The sequence below is a fragment of the Bos grunniens genome, chromosome 11 (assembly GCF_055505025.1).
Source record: "Bos grunniens cultivar Pamir isolate PY7600 chromosome 11, Bosgru_T2T1.0, whole genome shotgun sequence".
Lineage (NCBI taxonomy): Eukaryota > Metazoa > Chordata > Mammalia > Artiodactyla > Bovidae > Bos > Bos grunniens.
Window position 1 is genome coordinate 80,329,838 of NC_141175.1, and position 18,460 is coordinate 80,348,297.

General features: G+C 55.8%; 1 protein-coding gene across 2 annotated transcripts; it reads left to right on the top strand.

Moving 5' to 3' along the window:
- Positions 1-5,528: 5,528 nt before the first annotated feature.
- On the top strand, positions 5,529-9,868 carry SIX2 (SIX homeobox 2). 2 transcript variants are annotated; one of them, XM_086323788.1, is made up of 2 exons: positions 5,529-6,409; positions 8,557-9,868. In XM_086323788.1, exons 1-2 carry the CDS (start codon positions 5,850-5,852, stop codon positions 8,885-8,887), a joined length of 891 nt encoding a protein of 296 aa, XP_086179914.1. In that variant the 5' UTR covers positions 5,529-5,849; the 3' UTR covers positions 8,888-9,868. The 2 variants fall into 2 exon arrangements, with proteins under 2 accessions (XP_086179914.1, XP_086179915.1); XM_086323789.1 differs by having other exon boundaries at positions 5,655-6,415.
- The last annotated feature ends 8,592 nt before the right edge of the window (positions 9,869-18,460 follow it).

An 18,460-nucleotide genomic window follows, 5' to 3' on the forward strand; every position in this document is an offset into this window, starting at 1 on the left:
CTTTTCAAAGGCATACTTACTGGAAAGCCCTGTGTGGCTGCCTTCAATGGCGGGGTGGGAGTGCCCTCTGGCCCAGGCATAGCCACCCAAGTCAGGAGAGCCAAGCGCAGTCACCAGCCAGGGGAAAGGGGTATCACTGATGAGTGGGGCTGATGCATTGTAATTAATGGTAATAAAAATAGATACTGCAGGAGAGAGAAGTGCCAAGCCAGGAATCCCTACTCTCGGATAGAATTTCTCACAGGTAATGGAAAGAAGAAAGAAAGGAAAAAAAAAAGTCACTTCTTACAGGAAACCTGATCTACACGTTGCCTACAGAGGATTTTTGTAAAGTAACTAAGGAAATGCAACTAAAGAAGCAGCCCCACAAAAATGAGAATAGCTCAACTTGGAAAACTCTCCTGCAGCCCAAGGGAGCCTGGTACTGCTACAGGCAGTTAGATCTCGAATTGCTAAGAGCAGAGCGTTAGGTCTGTCGCTTCTAGGTAGCCCTTTGGAGGCTACAGCACCCAGGACTTCTGGCTGGAGAACGCCATGAGTCTTCCCCTGCAAAGAAAGGAGGGAAAGAAGCAGGCTGGAAGCAAAGCACGGGAGGAAAGAGGAAGAAGAGGGCCATTTTCTTATTGGCCTGGTACTTCCCAGTTGTTGCTGACAGTCTAATCCCATTGGTCATTTCGTTCGAACATCTCCTGGATGCCCACTGTGTGCCAGGCAGATCCAGAGTCTCCAGGGTGTACATGCGACGGTGAAAAGCCAGTGACGGTCCCTCAAGGATCATGGGACCAATCCCTGGCAACTTACTGTGCCCTGGGACGGGTGTGTGTCTGTCTTCATGGTAGCGCGCTGCACGGACGCGCCCCACATCTCGTGCCCTCTCTGCCCGCGCGACCGGCCGGTTAGTGCCGGGGTTGGTGAGCAGGAAGGAACCGGCGGCCCTCCCCCGGCACGTCTCCCGGCTTGGCTAGAGGCCTACGGGAAACTGCGCACCGACCCACCGACCGGGACTCTGGGACCTCCCGCGTGGGGGCGCTCGCAGGCAGACCCGGAGGAAAGGCAGGGCCGGGTGCGCGGGCCCTCCGCGATTCCGCGGGAGAAAGCTGGCAGCGGACTTCCACGGCTTCTTAACCCGAAGCCGAGAGCCTGGCCCCTTCACCTGGATGCCCAACGCTCCGCGCCCCGCAACCCCTTCCCAGGCAAAGGGTCCCGCTGTCCCCTGCCAGCCTGGGAGGGAGCGCCGCGCGGGTAGGAAGGGCTCCGGGACCGAGCCGGGACCGCGGGCGGGGACGGAAAACCCCGAGCCGGGCCGAGCGTCGTAGGCAGGCGGGCTGCGCCCGGGACCTGGGGACCCATCTCAAGTCCCACTCGGCCCTGGCGCCACCCCGGGTCAATCCCCCGGGTTTGCCGGCCTCCAGTCCAGCCCCGAGCCCTAAATTCTCGCTCTTTTCGTTTGAGCAAGATACCCTGTGAGCCCGCGGCCTCCAAACCGTTTGCTCGAGAGGGCGCTCCAGGCCGCCGCGTGGGTCGGGAGCAAAAGGCAGGCAGGGCGGAGGGGCAGCGGCGGCCCCCGCGGGATCCTGTTTTCCCGGCCCTGGGAGCCCGGGGCCGTGCCAGCCACGTGCGGTGCAGGCGACGCCACGATTCGCGCTGTTTCACGAGAGCGGCCACCCGGAGCCCAGTGCCCTGCATCCGCACCCGGGCTCGGGGCGCAGCGGGAACCGTCTTCAAAAAAGGAGAATTCCTGCGAGCGGAATTCCCGGGCCCTGACGTGCCCCAAACGTCGGCCAAAACAGAAAATAGTGGGGTGCGGCGGGGCGTGGAGGGGGTTTGGTTGCAGAGGGCAGGCGGAGGCGAGGCGATGCGAGCCCGCTTTCAACGAAACGAGAGCGAAGCCCAAGCAGGAGGCCAGGTCTGGGCGAGCGTGCGCGGGAACGGGGCTCTGCCGCCGCGGCCCGCCCACCCCTGCTTCCGCAACCCCAACCCCAGCCCCGACGCCCCAGAGATTCAGAACGGCCAGCAAGGCCTGAGGCGGGCGGCGCAAGGGCCCCTGTCTGCCCAGCGGATTTCTGCAATCTGTATAGGCTGGAGAAATAAAGAGAAAAGTTCTGGTCCTCTGGTTTGGCAACGAACCCCTGCCCCCTTCTCTGCTGGTCGTTGGAAATAGCCAGCTAGCATTTCCTTCACCTTAGCACCCCCTTCCTTCCGAAAAGCTCCAACTCGAAGTGAGGGGAGCCCTTGGGAGGCTGGTTCCTCTGTTTTCTCCCTTTCTCCGAAAGTCCCTGGAGTGGGCCATGTGCCATCCCTGGGATGGGAAATGGGTGCCATCTGTGGGTGCCCAGCCCCAGACTGTCCCTGACCAAGAGTCAGGGCAGGGGCATTTGTCAGTGCGGGCTCATTAAAGAACACCCATCCATACCTGCTGCTGCCTTCCCGAAAGTCTATTCCAGGGGCCTCCCAACCTACTTGGAGGTGAAAGAGACATTTCAGTAAGACCCAAATTTCCAGAGGTCTACAAAAGTTTTCTCCTCCGCAGCCATGGAGCTTCTCCGATTTGTGCAGAACTCTCAAGTGTGTCTTAAGGGAGGAATAGACTGCATATTTCATAGATTCCTTGGATTGGTTGGAGGGGGTGGCGGGGGAGGTAGACCCAAGGCATCTGGCACCCTCAGGCTCTCCAGTGGCTGCTCTGAGCACTGGAACCTGGGGCTGAGATTGCCTTAGGGTCAGGCTGGTATCTATCAAGTCCTGGAAGACTCAAACACCTGCCAGTTGCTCTATCCTGTGGGGCAAAGGCTGACAGGGAGGGATGCAGAGTGTAAAGAGGCCCTAGCTGACCTCAGGAGCCTTTTTTAGGGCAGGCACTCAGGTGCCACTGTTAGCAATAGGTTTTAGCCCATACCTGCTAGAACCAGTCTCCTACAAATATGGAGAAAGGGAGAGTGGCATATGGACATATATGCATGTATTGGGTAATGGTGATACAGGATTTCTGTGCTTACTCTTTTCCTATGACACACACTGTATTGTCCAAGATGGCAGGTGCCATGGGTGTACTCCTGGCAGGTCTGACTCTTGGGCTCAGCGCCCAGAGGCCACAAAGAGAGCAACACTAGAAAGGATAGTAAGTCTGAAGCTCCAGAAAATCTGCCTTAGCTGAACATGGGCAGGACCCAGTCCCAAAAGAAGTTCAATCTTGCAGCTCCAAGGGGCCACTGAGGGGCATATTCCCAGTAGAAGCTGTGATTGAGGGTGCAGTTTACCCACCTTTTCAAGGTTAGTACTCTTAGACTCACTCCAGCAACAGGGACCTTAAAGATCACAAAGACCTCACCTAATAGTGGAGAGAATGAGGTGGAACAGACTGTAAAGTGGCCCAGAGTCTCATGCCAGGAAGTTATTGCCCAGTCCCACCCACCTGTACCAGACCAGGGTGCTCCCCACAGCTACAGCCTGATCGTGCAGTGGCCATAGCTGGGACCTGCCTACCTGTGGCTGAGAAAGGGGTCTTGAAAAGAGTAGGTTGACCTTTCTTGGGACCAGTAAGGTGGTCCCAGGTCTGAACCTCACTGCAGCCAGGGATATGTATTTCCCCATGTTTTCCAGAGTCCTCTAAGCCCGACTCTGAGATGAACTCTGTGTGGCAGGGCACAAGACTCTGGATAAAGTGGCCTGGACACAGCAGGGCTCCTCCCAGCAGATAGATACAGGCTCTGAACATGCCACCTGAACTTTTGCAGGGAGCTGTTCCTACCACTGGTTTGGAACATACTTTGATAACCCTGTGGTCTCAATACACCTGGACAAGCCCCCAGAGGCAAAAGTCCTAGGGAGACTTGGGTTCCACTCCCTGCAAGTCCCCCAGAGGACTGCTAGAACGCTAGAGCAGGGAACTTTGGGAAATGTTGCTAAGGGTTAGACGAATAAATAGGTGCCTTGCTCAAAAACACCACGCAAAGTCAAAACCTGAACCGGGGGTTCTGGGACCCCCCCCCCCCCTTCCAGTGTTCCTAACACCAACTTCCGAGTAAATTTAAAGGGGTAGGAACCGAGAAGCGTGACCTAGACACAGACTGCACAGTCCTAAACTGAATGCTGAGCCCAGGCTGTTTTGGCCTGGGTCCTGGCACTGGGAGCCAGCGAGACTCCAGCCTTCAGGCGAAGCGGAGGTGGAAAGGACTACTCAGTGAAGGATCTAACCCCGGGGCTTTTCAAAACCGTAGAAACAGCCACAACACCCCCCTCTTCCACTCCAGCTCTCCCATCTACTCGCCTGCCCTTCTCGCAGAGAACCAGCAGCACGTGTTTACATATGCTCCCTGACAAAGAAGTAAAAAAGGCAAGATTCCCCTTTTAAGCCCCTCATTCCGGAGCTCAGCGACCCGGTTCTCATGTTGGAGTTGGCCAGAGCCGAGTCGGAGTAGAGAGGCCAGAAAGGGAGGGGGGATCTTGCCTCCACTCGGTCCTCCCCGACCACCCACAGGGGAAGCGCCACGAATTCAAGATTCCCTGCCCTCGCCTTCCCGTGGGCAGACCACCGGCTCTGCCCACCGGAGTTAACTTCCGTAGAGGCAGCACGGAAGTGCCGGGCGCATTTCGGGAGGTGGGACCCGTGGGGTTAAGTCTGTGTCCCCGCCCAGCGAGAAGCAGAGAGCGCTCAGCCGGGCGGTACCGGCCGCGGGGCAGCCGGCCCGGTTAGGAGACGAAGGAAAGGCGGGATCCTCCAAGAAGTAGATTGTCAGGCGTCTGCCTGTGGCCACTGCCAAATTTTCCCCACTTCTCTCTCTTACTCCCTCCCCCTTTCCCTAGCAGACCGGTCGGGTCCGGAGCTCCTAGGATGGGGGTGGAGCACTGTCAGCAGGAAAAGTCAAATCTTTGAGGGGCGCCCGAGAGCATCCAAACTCTTCCACCCCACTGGTCGGCTCCTGGGCACAATCCACCCGGCAAACAGCTGCCCCAGGAGCGGCGTGATGACCCAGGGGGCATCCGGAGAGGCCTTGCGAAAAGCTGCCCTAACTTTCTTCCCCATCGTGGCTCCCTCCGCCCCTCTCCTTCTTCCCGGCACCCCCTTAAACAGTCCTCCGCCTTCTCTTCTCCCCTCTTCCCTTCCCACCATGGTCCTCCCCTTTTCTTCTCCGCGCGTCTCCTCTCCGCCCCCCCACCCCACCCCGATCCAGCACCTTCCTTGCTCTTTGGGCGTCCGCCCCGTCAATCACCGCCGCCGCCAGCCCCAGCCCGGCCCTCACCTCCTCCCAGGCTTTTGGAGAGCCTCCGGCTCCTGTCTCGGGCCGCCCTCCGCTCTGCGCCGAGCCGGGCGATCTGTCAGCGGAGCCCGCCGGGGGGAGCCGCCTGGCCCGCCGGGGCTCGGGTTACCAGTGACTGACAGCGTCTCCATGGCGAATAATTTGACTCCGACTATTGTCTGGCGCGGGCAGGCCCCGGGTCAGATAACCAGACCAATCAGGGCTCGGGCCGCAGCGCCTCATGCCCGCTTAGAATAATATTATTAAAAAAGCAGCGAGCAAGCTAGACGGGAGGGAGAGAGCGAGAAGCGAACGAGGGAGCGGCGGGCGGGAGGGCGGGAGGGCGCGGAGCATGCGGAGCCGCGCCGCGGGCGGCCCCCGGGCTTGGACGAGGGCGCTGGCTAGGCGCGCGGCCGGCGGGGGCGTGGAGCGGCGCGGGATCCACGGCCTGCGCGGGGACGTACTGCAGTGACTCCGAGTTTGCCGGGAGCCAGAGCCAGGCCAGGGGCCCCAGTCCGCCTCTTGGCTCAGGACGGTCCGGCGGGGAGGCGCCCATGCCGGACCGCGCGGCGCGCTGAGGGCGCGCGGGCGGGCGCGGGAGCAGCCGGCACCATGTCCATGCTACCCACCTTCGGCTTCACGCAGGAGCAAGTGGCGTGCGTGTGCGAGGTGCTGCAGCAGGGCGGCAACATCGAGCGGCTGGGCCGCTTCCTGTGGTCGCTGCCCGCTTGCGAGCACCTCCACAAGAATGAAAGCGTGCTCAAGGCCAAGGCGGTGGTGGCCTTCCACCGCGGCAACTTCCGCGAGCTCTACAAGATCCTGGAGAGCCACCAGTTCTCGCCGCACAACCACGCCAAGCTGCAGCAACTGTGGCTCAAGGCACACTACATCGAGGCGGAGAAGCTGCGCGGCCGGCCCCTGGGCGCGGTGGGCAAGTACCGCGTGCGCCGCAAGTTTCCACTGCCGCGCTCCATCTGGGACGGCGAGGAGACCAGCTACTGCTTCAAGGAGAAGAGTCGCAGCGTGCTGCGCGAGTGGTACGCTCACAACCCCTACCCCTCACCCCGCGAGAAGCGCGAGCTGGCAGAGGCCACGGGGCTCACCACCACACAGGTCAGCAACTGGTTCAAGAACCGGCGGCAGCGCGACCGGGCAGCCGAGGCCAAGGAAAGGTACGAGTAAGTAGAGCTTCCACACCAGCTTCCCCAGGGGTCGAGGGAGAGGGGGTCCCGGGACGTCTGCTCAGACTGGGCCCCTGATCCCAGCCAGGGCCCTGCTGCGGCCTGATCTAACCCGGACTGCTCTTTCGGGAGACCAGAAGATCAGAAATTTGTCTAAAGCGGGCAAAGCAATCGGAAAGTCATCAACTAATTCCCTGGTCTCTTGTGCGCAAACGTGGAGAAGCAGCGAGCCTCGGGGTCAAGGCAAGACAGTAGGCCTGGATTCCAGGCAAGGGGGGCGGGTACCGCAGGCAGAGCCTGAGAGTTCTCTGAAGGTCGGAGGGCTGAGGGGTTTGGCGAGGACTATTGGGGTTGCGGGTTTTAAGACTGCGTGCGAGAATTCACCAGCTCTTCCTGGAACTTTCCGTCTGCCTCACTCAGCAGCACCAGGCTGTGTGATTAGGGGTCAGGACTGGGATTGGAACTTGCCTGATACAACCTGGATGTAGAGGGGCCTAGAAGAATTTTCCTTGTCTGGATAAGGGGGTTGATAGGGAAAGCGTTTTATCCCGCATTGAAAGGACCAAGAGGCAAAAGGCTTGGGGAGGAAGTGTCAGCTCCCGGAGAGAAGAAAAACACATGTCCCCTTTTCTGCCTTGTTGGACCCAGCAGCCTTGGATTGCCAAGCCTTTAGCTCCTCTCTCCTTAGGCTCTACCCTCTCTGGCGGGTAGGTCGGTAGGTCTAGGGTGAGCTGAGAGCAACAGAAGGGCTGGGAGTCACCCGTCCTCAGGGAAACCTGGACTTCCTAAACTAGCCTTGCAGTTGACAATGAGGTCCCTGTGGCTTTGGTCTCTCAGAACTCCAGATCTGGAGGAGGAGATGGGAGAGAAACTGTGGGAACAGACTCCAACCTGAGTGTAACAGAAAAACAAGACACCTGGGGTCTGTGGTACTGGGTGTGTGCAGCCCAGAGTGAAGGGCGGGGGTCAGACTGGGGGTGCTGAACAGTGTAATCTGAGGTGGGGAGGAGGCTTCCAGCTGACCCTGGTCTCTAAGACCATGAGGGTGGGGTATCCACAGTTGTAAGGATTCGGCTCCCAGCCCTGTGGAAAGTCCTCTTCCAGAAAAACAGAAAGAAAAGGCCCTGGAAAGCCAGTACAGAGAGAATTTACCTAAGAATTCAGATTTCCAAATTTGGGTGAGGGGCTGTTGGTGAAAGACCCTGCGGGAGGGGGGTTCTCCCTGTGGAGGTCCCCCTCCAGCCAGACTGGCATGTATCCAGAATCCTGAAGAACTAAGTGCACAGGCCAGGCCCCAGGTGAAGGCGGAAGAGTTTCTCAGTTTCTAGTATGGTGGGAGAATCTAGGCCAGGATTAGCAACCGTCTTCCCTCTCTCTTCTCTCAAAAGTCACCCTCCACATGCCCAGCCTCAGGCCCCAGCTGAAGCTTCCACTGGGAGCTGGGAAAAGGGCATCTTTGCCCTGGGAAAGGGCACCTTTGCACCCTTCTGGCCTGGTTCCGTAGGCCCCACAGGGAAAACTCTAACGCGGCCCGACAGTTTGGAACTAGAGGGAAAAGACCCTTAGCTCTGGAAACCTGTCCCTCTGACAGAGATTTCCCTCAGGCAGAGGAAAGCAAAGGGAGATGAGGACCTGCGAGATTTCTCAACCTCAAGTCCTCAAGTGGACCCTCAGCCTAGAATCCAGGGTTCCTGACTCTCCTGGTACCAGTTCTCCGCAACAAACCCTGGCTTTGTGTTCAGCCAGGAGTGATCTGAAAATCCAGGCACCTTCTCTTCCTCCCTGTTCCTCTCGGTGACAACTCCATGAACCCTGCTCGCCTGCCCCTCTGCTCTGGAAAAGAAAGGTTAGCCACTCAGTGGGGGCAGGCATGGAGGGCAGACACACGGAGAGCAGAAAGGTATTCCTGAGATTAAGAGCTGGAGAGGTGGGGAGACAGAAATGATACCGGGAGAAAGTACAGAGGAAGAAATCGGGTCTGGAGAGACTAAGAGAACCAGAGCCCAGACCTGGAAGAGAAAATGGTAGAAACCGAAAACACCCGCAGGCTGCGCGCGGCGGCTCTGGCTCCCGGCGACACTGAGCCGAGCGGCCTTGGTTTCCCCGCTGACCCCGCTGCTTTGCTCCTGCTCTTGCAGGGAGAACAGCGAGAACTCCAACTCTAACAGCCACAACCCGCTGGCGGCGTCGCTGAACGGCAGCGGCAAGTCGGTGCTAGGCAGCTCAGAGGACGAGAAGACGCCGTCGGGGACGCCAGACCACTCGTCGTCCAGCCCCGCGCTGCTGCTCAGCCCGCCGCCGCCCCCGGGGCTCCCGTCCTTGCATAGCCTGGGCCACCCTCCGGGCCCCAGCGCCGTGCCCGTGCCCGTGCCGGGCGGAGGCGGCGCGGACCCTCTGCAGCACCACCACGGCCTGCAGGACTCCATCCTCAACCCCATGTCGGCCAACCTCGTGGACCTGGGGTCCTAGAGCCCCTCCTGCCTCGACGCGCTTGCCTTCTGGCCTGGGCGCTGGGGACCCAAGAGGGACCGTGTCCGAAGGGCGGCCCGCGCCGGCGGCCCCACCAGGTACTGAAAGGCCCGCGCGCTGAAAGGGCAAGAACTGCCGGCCCGGCCCGGGTAGTACGGATGGCTCTCTGGTTTAGTCTTTGTTCGGGATTTTTTTTTTTTTTTTTTTTCCCAACAAGTTGCTTTGAAGGTCCTTTGGAGGCCGGACCGGGTCTTGAACCAGGGAAGGGAATAAATTATACACCATTCTCCTACTCTTTCTCTCTTTCCCTGCCTTCTCCTCCCCTCTCTTCTCTCTCTTCCTTTGCCCTCCTTGCTCATTCGTTCTTCCTCTTCCTTCCCCCTCTTCCTTCCCCTTCTTTCTCTTTCCTCCTTTCCCTTTCTTCTTTCCCCTTTTGTACTGTTTCCTCTGTGCCTCTTACTTGCCACTAGATTTCTGTTACTCATGTCTGTTTTTCTGTCTCCTCTCCGCCAGCCTCTTGCGCCTCGCAAGCTGTACCCCTCAGTGTTTCTCCTTATGCCTGACCATCTATGTACCCTCCACCTATTCCTCACTTTCCTAGGCTGGGAGTGGGAGGGGAAAGAGCAAAAAAAAAACAAAAACAGGGCCTTTGAACCTGGGCTTTCTCCAGAGGCCCTTCCCCAAGGTGTCAGCTTTGTACCCAGTAACTTAAGTGAAGGAGAACGGGCCAAGGAGCAGAAGCCCCTGCACGCCCCCTTGCTTCCAGCCCCTCTGTCTTGGTGAGGCCCCGCTATGCTCTCTTATTCCTCCCCGGACAGTGGCCACCCGGCTCCAAGCGGAGCGTGCCTCCGGAGCTGCGGACTTGCCGTCTCCCTGTTATGCCCTCATGTGAATGTTCTTCGGGAAATATTTCTGCTTTTATTTTATAATAAAATTAGAAATCATAAATATAAATATGGATATATACCATGAGGCCTGCCAGCCGGACGTGCAGCTGTGTCTGATTTCCCTACAGGGACTCAACACCCCGGGTGGATCGTTCTGGGCAGCCATGCCCGGTAAGTCCTGGAAACTGGGAGATGCCTTCCCACATACACAACCTATATCAATAGCTAAGTGAAGGGACTGAATACTCTGAAACCTCCTGCCCCAAAGCCCTCTGTCCCTTTTCTTGTCCCTGAAGCTCCCCATAGGAGTGAGGAGGGGGCAGCTGCTCTTGGGGACTCCTCTGCTCCCACCAGCCCAGCAGTGTCCTCAACCAACTCTTTCTTCACCTGGGAATGGGGGTAGGAAATGAGGGGCTGTGTGCGGAAAGTGGGTACATGTGTTTGAAGATGCCAAGGCTGGGGAACAAGTTGGGCCGTGGAGTTTTCCTAAAGGGCAGACTCCTTAGCGGTGAAAGCAATGCCCAGAACCAGGTGGAAGGCACTGGGCAGATTCGCTGGATGAAAGGGCAGCCGCTGATCCAGCCGTGAAGCCGGGATCAGGCGTGTGGCCATGGAGCAAAGGTCTCCATACTTCGAAATCTGTTGGTTTGGGGTGGAGACGAAGGGGCTTGGGGAGGAGGGGAGTCCTGGAGACTGGACAAGCCCAGCTCTTGGAACGCGTGTTCTGAAAGGGAACAAGCAGATGCCAGGACTTGGCTGGTCAGATCGAGGAGTCCCTGCCATGTGTGGTGCCTCTGCGGCCATAAATTAACCTGCACTGCCCCCTCCCCTCTCGGGGATCCAGCTTCCCCGCGCCCCATTCAGCGACACGTCTAAGCCAGTCCTGGCAGATCTGAAGCAGGCGGGACTCCTCGCCAGGGAATTTGTGGCTTTTTCGTGTCAGGTCTTGGGGGGCTGTTGAAATGATACACTTGGCTCCTCTGTGACCAGGAGGACACTTCTAACTAGATCTGGTGGCCCTGGGTGAGAAGGGATGGAGAGGATGAAGCGTTCTTGCGACCCGTGATCCTGGAGCTCGGGGACTTACTTCTCTGGCACTTGACTCTTTGGTGAAATTACCGCTAGAGGAGAACCCTTTTGCGCCGACTTTCTAAATACCAAGGATCTTTCCCAGTAGAGACCCTTACAATTCCGGAAGCTGGGCGTCTAATTTGGAGCGGGAGGCTTTGCCCCAGACTTCGTTCTGTGCAGGCGTGGGGGTCAGGTTTTACCCAGCAGGGTGAGATCACATCAAGCACCCAAAGTTCCCTGAACCCCAAGAGGAAGTCCAGCCCTGGCAGCTCCTGTGGCCTCTCCTGGAGGCTGTGCTCTCTGCCGCCGAAAACTCAGATTTTCCTCGGTGGGAGTGGCCCCACCCTCGCTGCCTGGCAGGGTGTAGAGCTGAGGATCCAAAGAGGCTCGAGGGATAGAGAAGCTGTCTTGGGTCAGCCAGCAGGTCGGTGATTACTTCTGGAAGGGAGGAAAGACAGTAGTCCCTGGAGCCTGAATCACCCCTATTGCCCCCCATTTTCACACTCACAATCCCAGACAAATACACTCTACACCAGCTTTCACAAGGACACATACATATTTACCATTCAATTCACTGTGCCATGCACTGTGGTTAGCACAAAAACACTCACCCGCTCACACTTGGTGGCTACACAAGGAAATCCATCACACAAAACTCCATCACGCATATAGTTCACATGCACACGAACAGAAACAAACACACACAGAAACACACAGACACATGTCCTCAGGTGAAACACTCTCCTGCACAGATGTAAGTAGTGAGGTACCTACACAAACAAGCCCTTCCCTCACCGCTGTATTCATGCACTCGAACACAAACCTCTGCTTCTCCCCAGGAACCTGCATATCCACCCCCATAGCCAGTGCCCTTGCCAGCAGCCAGTCCCAGCACATAGACCTGCTGGGGCCAGAACACAGCCCTGAAGCACAGCTGGCCGGGAAAGCCTAGGCTGCAGGAGCTGTGGTCCAAAGAAAGAGATGATGCTAACCCATCATCTCCGCAGATGGTCAGGGCTCCCAGCTGCAGCACCCTCTCTCCCCAGACCCAGATGGGATCCATGGAGTTAGCTGGGAGCTCTGATTTGGCCAGTAGGGGGCAGGGTGCCTGTCTTGGAGCTTTATTCAGGCTTAGTGGTGCTACTTGTTGCAACTTCCTTTTCTCTCCGCCTTGGAAAGTTAAGCCCAAAAATATTTATTTAAAAAGGGAAACTATGCAGAAGTTCTGAAAATAAACCTAAGCAGCTACTTACCCACTGTATAAATCTATACAAGCCAGTCCTCCACTCCACACTCCAATAGACCTACCGCACCAACTGTACATAACTTTTGCACAGACGTTGCCAGGTGAATACAACCATTCCCTGTCCAGGCCTTCATCAAACGGGGTTCTCAATGATTTGTCACCCCTCCCCTCTGCCAGTAGTCACTGAAACTGAGAGTTTTACTCGGGCCACTTGAAGGGAACGCAGCAACTAGAAGCATGAGTCTCCCTTTCTGCTTCCCCAACCACACTTGCTGTTCATTTATTCCCAGCCAGGTCCCATACCCATGCACCCCTGAAGGTGAAACACTAATGAAGAAGGTAGAATTTAGGCCTTGAGAGCAGCTGGCCAGCTCCTCTACTTGGGGGACTTAAAAGCCGAGGGCTACTGAGGGCAGAGGGGAAACTGAGGGCTGGCTATGCTGCCTCCGCAGTCTCCTTCCATGCCGGGCACTCGGCAGCCCTCTCCAGGCCTCAGGTCAGGCCTGGACCTGATGTCCCGATCTTGCAGGGCGTCTCGAGGGAGTGACTCGTCTACCTAAGGAGCAGGTGGTGATGGTGTGCCACACAAGAAAAGGTTAAACAGAGCCAGGGAGATCTGGGGAGACTACAAGTCCACTCAGTCTTCAGTTTAACCCAGTCCCTGTAGGACACACCATTTCAGTACCTGACAAAAACAGGGACCAGTCAAGTGGGGGTACTGAGTCAGGACACAGGGAATTTGGCCTCCTGGATTCCAACAGCTCCCACCTCTTGCCCAGAAGGATGCTGGGCCAGAAGAGGGAAGCGGGCTTTGGACAGGCGATATGTGAACGTCCTCATATTGAGGGGTGGGTGGAGGACGGAGGGCTTGGGCTCATGACTGGGCCCCTTCGTTTTTTTTCGCGTCGCCCATCCCAACGCTGCGCCTTAGGTACCCTTGGCATTCGGAGCCGACTAGGGAAGCTGGAGAGGAAAGCGACCCAGTGCGCGAGGATGTACTGCCAGACGTGAGAAGGCTCATAAGAGTGCGTGAGCGCCGGTGCGCCTTGAGACGGCAGCTCTTTTGAGTACATAGGTGCGTGGGTGAGCCACTGAGCTGCCCAGGGCACTTGGAGGAGCCCAGAATGCGGCTTGTAAATAGAGGCGCCTGGGGCTGGAGTAGAACCAGCCTCTCCTCTCGCGCCGCGGGAACCCAACCCTGCCCGAACTGGTCCTGATTCCTGAACCCACGGCTGGACGCAGGCAGCCTGAATGAGGAGGAAAAGAGGGGGGCTGGGTTGCTGCTGCCAGGCGTGGGGGGCGCAATGGAGCCCGGAAAGATCTGGAGTCCCTGTGTCAGGGTCAAGGCCTCGCGTGCCTCTTCTCCGGAGCCTCTTCTCGAAACTCCGTGGGTCCCTGTGCGGCTGAAACTCAAAAAAGGTTTCTCATGGGTTGTGGGGTGGAATCGGAGAGGAGAGGATCAGAATGGTGCCCTTCAGAGGGGTGAGTTTTCCCTCCGTTTCTCGTCAATCACAACAGCAGGGTTGCTCCCGCGCTAGGTGAGAGACTAAATAAGACCATGTGGATGCGCCAGAAGAAAGACCCCGACAGGCGGCCCTAGTCGCCCCCAAAGGCTCCCTTTCTTGAAGGGCGCACAAACCCGACAGGCTGGCACAAGGGACGCCTTCTTTAGGATGCTAGCAGCCCTGGCAAAGGCCAGGGCTAAATCCAGAACTACCGGCCGCCTGGCCCAGCCGGAGTACCCCGTGCGTCCTCACTGTTTGACTAGCCCGAGGCGGCTGGGACTCTGGCAAGCTACGGGGCGGCTGAAGCCTTCGAAGACCCAGCCGCGCGCTTGATGCCAGGCCCGGCGCGACCGGCTTTCCCAGACAAGTGACCCGCGCGCTGCTGGAGATAACGCGAGGCTCTGGGGCCTGAGCTGCGGGGAGCAGGGGCCCGCGGGACTGGACAGCCCTTCTTCTCTGGACCTTGAGCTAGCGGCGCGAGTAGGCCCAGGAGCCGGAACGCTTGGGACGCGCCGCGGGCGATAAAACCATGCGCAACCCCTCAGCCGTCCGGGCTCGGGGCTGGGGGGTGGGCGGGGCGCTTCAGCTCTGCAGGTCCAGAGCACTCAGGCCCAGCTAGCCCAGGCCTGAGATCCTGTAGTCTGCAGGCTGCGTTGCCTCGGTTGCCCCGGCCGGGGAGTCAGCCCAGTCGCCCGAGGTCCTGTAAAGAGAGCGACGGGTCAGACAGGAAGGCGAGAGCAGCCGCGGGGGCGGGCCTTGCAGAGCTGCAGGCCCTCGACTCCCTTCCTTCAGGGTTTTTCCAAGGATTTGTGTTGGCTTCCCAGGCAGGACCTTTCTTTAGTTCCAAAGCTCATTGCTGGCAGCATCATCCGGGTAACTCGCCCTGGGCCATGGAGACGCGGCTCGATGCTAGTGACTTCCCTAGTGCCCAGAGTAACAGGTCATACTTTTCCTTTCTTGAACGCTCACTCCACATCAGGCACTTTACACACCTGGTATCTGTTTAATTCTCACAGAGGCCACACAAAGAAGCTATTATTACTGATACATGAAACCGAGACGTCAGGTTCGGGAACTTGCCCAGAGTCAGACACGTTTACAGCGGTGGGACCGGCATTTGAACTTGGTCCTTGCCAGTATGCAGCGCATGTTTGCGCGGGGCCAGGGATTGGAGAGGCGCCTGGCCCCGGGGTCCTCGGGTGGCCGGGGGTGGGGGGGCGCAGATGCTTCCCTGGGGATCGGGGCAGCCCTTTGCCGCGGGAGCGAGCTGCGGCATCGGGGCTCGCAGTCCCAGTGACCCGCCCAAGTCCGGTGCAAGCGTTTATCCCTTCAACCATCAGCGTAATTACCCCGTTCCCTCACTTGAGCTCTTCTAGTTTTGAAGCACCATCGAGTACCACCAAGCAGATTTCGACCAGCGCAGGTTACTAGATAGAAAAGATAGAACCTTGGGATCCTAGGGTCAATCTGCTGCCACTTCCCTCTTCGCTCTCCTGAGACTCCGGCCTTGTCTCTGCCATTCTGATAGGGACAGTGAGGCTGATTGGGGACCCTGAGGGCTGAGACCAGAGTCTTGGGTGGGACACTCTCCTCTTTGTCCGCTTCCAGCCCCACCTCCATTAATCCTGTGCTGCGGACAGGGCTCTCTGGTGGGCTGTAAATAAAAAGCATCATTCACTTAACACAGGTTTAGTGCTGGGGTGCAAGGAGATTAGTAAGGAGGCGGAGTCCAGACACTATTTTTCAAAGACCAGAGCGCATCGGACCCATCCCAGTCCGGCTCCTCCCCTGCTTCCCCAGCGCACACCCTTCGGGCCCCTCTGGAAGCCCCCATGCCCTTCACCCGTGAAGCAGTAGATGGTGCAAGCGCTCAGATTCCACCCGAGCTAGGTGATTCTGTCAGTGTCAAGATAAGGTGTGTGCAATACCCTGTTGTCCCCAAGCAGAGCCATTGGCGACCCTGAAAAGCTGCCCGGAGACACCTGAACTGATGAGGGAGATTGCTCGTCCAAGTGAATGCATGGGCTCAGCTTAAAGCCAGTCCGGTATGAGTCACTCCTTCGTCCTCCTAAGGGAAGAGCAGGCCCTGGTGGGACGGGCTAGGGAGCTGAAGGAGATTAGAAACAGGGCAAGGCAGAATCGTTTCTAAAAGCAAAATAATGTAGGGGTTGCTAGGGTTTGTCCAGTCTTCAGTGGGCTCGTGCTCTTTCTTCTGCATTCTGTTATTGAGGTGGCTTCTTGAGTTTGGGGAAAATTGTTGTTCAGTCACTAAATCATGTCTGACTCTTTGTGACCCCGTGGACTGTAGCACTCCAGGCTTTCCTGTCCTCCCTATCTCTGGGAGCTTGTTCAGATTCATATCCATTGAGTCAGTGGTGCTATCTGACCATCTCATCCTCTGCCGCCCTTTTCTCCTCCTGCCCTCAATCTTTCCCAGCATCAGGGTCTTTTCCAATGAGTCAACTCTTCGTATCAGGTGGCCAAAATATTGAAGCTTCAGCTTCAGCATCAGTCCTTCCAATGAATATTCAGGGTTGATTTCCTTTAGGGGGAAAAAGCAGACACCAAACCAGCCCAAAGAATAGAGATTGTTCCCTTGGGATTGGGCAAGGGTGCAGAAAAATGGCCACCATCATGGAGCTCCAGATGCTGCTACAGAGACTTAAATGTATCTCAAAATCAGAACAAACCATCCCTGAAATCATTCAAAGGAATGCCTAACCACTGAAAGAAAGGGATCTGTTCTGACAGGCCACTTCCAAACCTTCCCCGGAGGAAGCAGGCAGAGCTGAGAACTTGAGTTTTGGTCTCTCACTGGACCTGTCAGTTAAGGCTCCCAACAAATGAGTTGTGAGCCAGAGATTTCCACAGCAGGTGAATACTGAATTTTGTGGGTGATCCCCAAAGGGATGTAGCTTTTTTTTTTTTAACTGAAGAAAATGGAGAGTCAAGAGTTCTATTTACTCTGAAAGACTAGACCTTGGTGTCAGTTCAGAGCTATAGATAAAATCAAGAGTTACTTTATCATTTACTTATTTCTTTAAAGAACTAGGTTAAGCAATCACCCTAAAGGCAGATAAATATTTAGTAGGAATATTAAATAGACAAGGCTTCAGAGGAAAGATGAAGGTCCAGAATGGGTGGAGCCAAGACACAGTATCCGGGGTTAGGCAGTCCTCCTTCCCTAGAGATCAGGAACCAAGAGGGGGCAGGGAGGCACAGGGAGGTAATGCCACATCACCCAGAAGCAGCTGGAATGTGTTGGGCACCAAACTTGAGACCAGGAAAGAATCAAAATGTCGCCATACCTGGTAGCTATGTCAACAAAAGTGTGCCCCAGGCTCAAAGTCTACCCAACACAAACCAGCTTCCAATTCAGTTGGAGCTGAGGCAAAGCCCAGGAAAAGAGACTGTATTACCTATGTTTGTAGACAAATCCCCAAACAAGAGTTTATTTCTCATCCACATTCATAACAGTCTAGTGGAACATTTCTGGGCAACAGGTGGCTTCCCATGGGGTGGTTTAGGGACCAAGCCTTCCTTATCAGGTGGCTCCACCCTTAGAGTCTTTTGTATTCAGTTGCCATATGGGTAAGAAGCATGAAAGACAGGCATGGGAGGGGTGGGTGAGGTGAGAGGGTTTGGAGTGGTACACATCACTTCCACTTGCATTCCATGGAACGGAACTTAGTCATTTGATCAAGTAAACTGCAAGGGAAATTGTGAAAGGAAGCTACCTGTGTGACCAGAAAGATATCCCAGGAAACAGATTTACTGACTTTTTATGGTTAGTCAGCCCTCAGTGATTTTAAAGCTGAGAGATCTGTAAATTTTCCCTTTGCATGCATCTATATGTATTTTTTTTACAATTATGAGTTAGAATACTGTTTTTTGTTTTTTGTCTTGCTTGTCTTGGTTTTTCTGGGGTGAGGAATACACATGGAGATACCACTCTTACATTATAGGTCACTTCACTTCTCTGGGCCTCAGTTTCCTCATCTGTTTCATAGTATATTAATTAGGGCAAGGTTCAGCTAAACGTGATTTAAAAAAAAAACCCAAATCAGAGTCGCTTAAGCATAATAGAAGATCATTTCTCTCACAGATTAACATCTATGTAGGCAATCTAAGATTGATGCAAACCCAAGCTCTTCCTACTTTGTTGTTGTCTCTGAAGAAGTCTAGACATTGACTTACAAGATGGGCACTATAAATCATCTGATTTTATAATTTTTGTTTACTTATTTGTGACTGTGCTGGGCTTTCTCTAGTTGTGGAGATCAGGGGCTACTCTCTCGTTGCAGTATGTGAGCTTCTCATTTCAATGGCTTCCCTCATTGCAGAGTCCAGGCTTTAGAGCACGGGCTCAGTAGTTGTGGTACATGAACTTAGTTGCCCCTTGGCCTGTGGAATCTTCCCGGACCAAGAATTGAACCTGTGTCCCTGCACTGGCAGGCGGATTCTTAACCTCTGAACCACCAGGAAAGTCCTAAATCACCCATTTGAAATATGCTCAAAGAGCTAAAAGAAACTATATCTAAAGAACTAAAAGAAAGCATGAGAACTGTGTCACACCAAACAGAGAATATCAATAAAGAAATCAGAACTACAAAAATAAATTATATAGAAATTTTGGCATTGAAAATTACAATAAATAAAATGAAACATTTTTACTAGAGGGAGTCAATAACAGTTTTAAGCTGACAGGAGAAAGAATCAGCCAACAAAATTATCCAGTTTGAGCAACAGAAAAAAGAATGAAGAAAAATGAACAATGTCTATGAGACCTGCAGGGCACCAGTGAGCATACCAACCTAGGCATACTGGGAGTTCCCTGAAGAAGAAGAGAGAGAAAAGGGCAGGA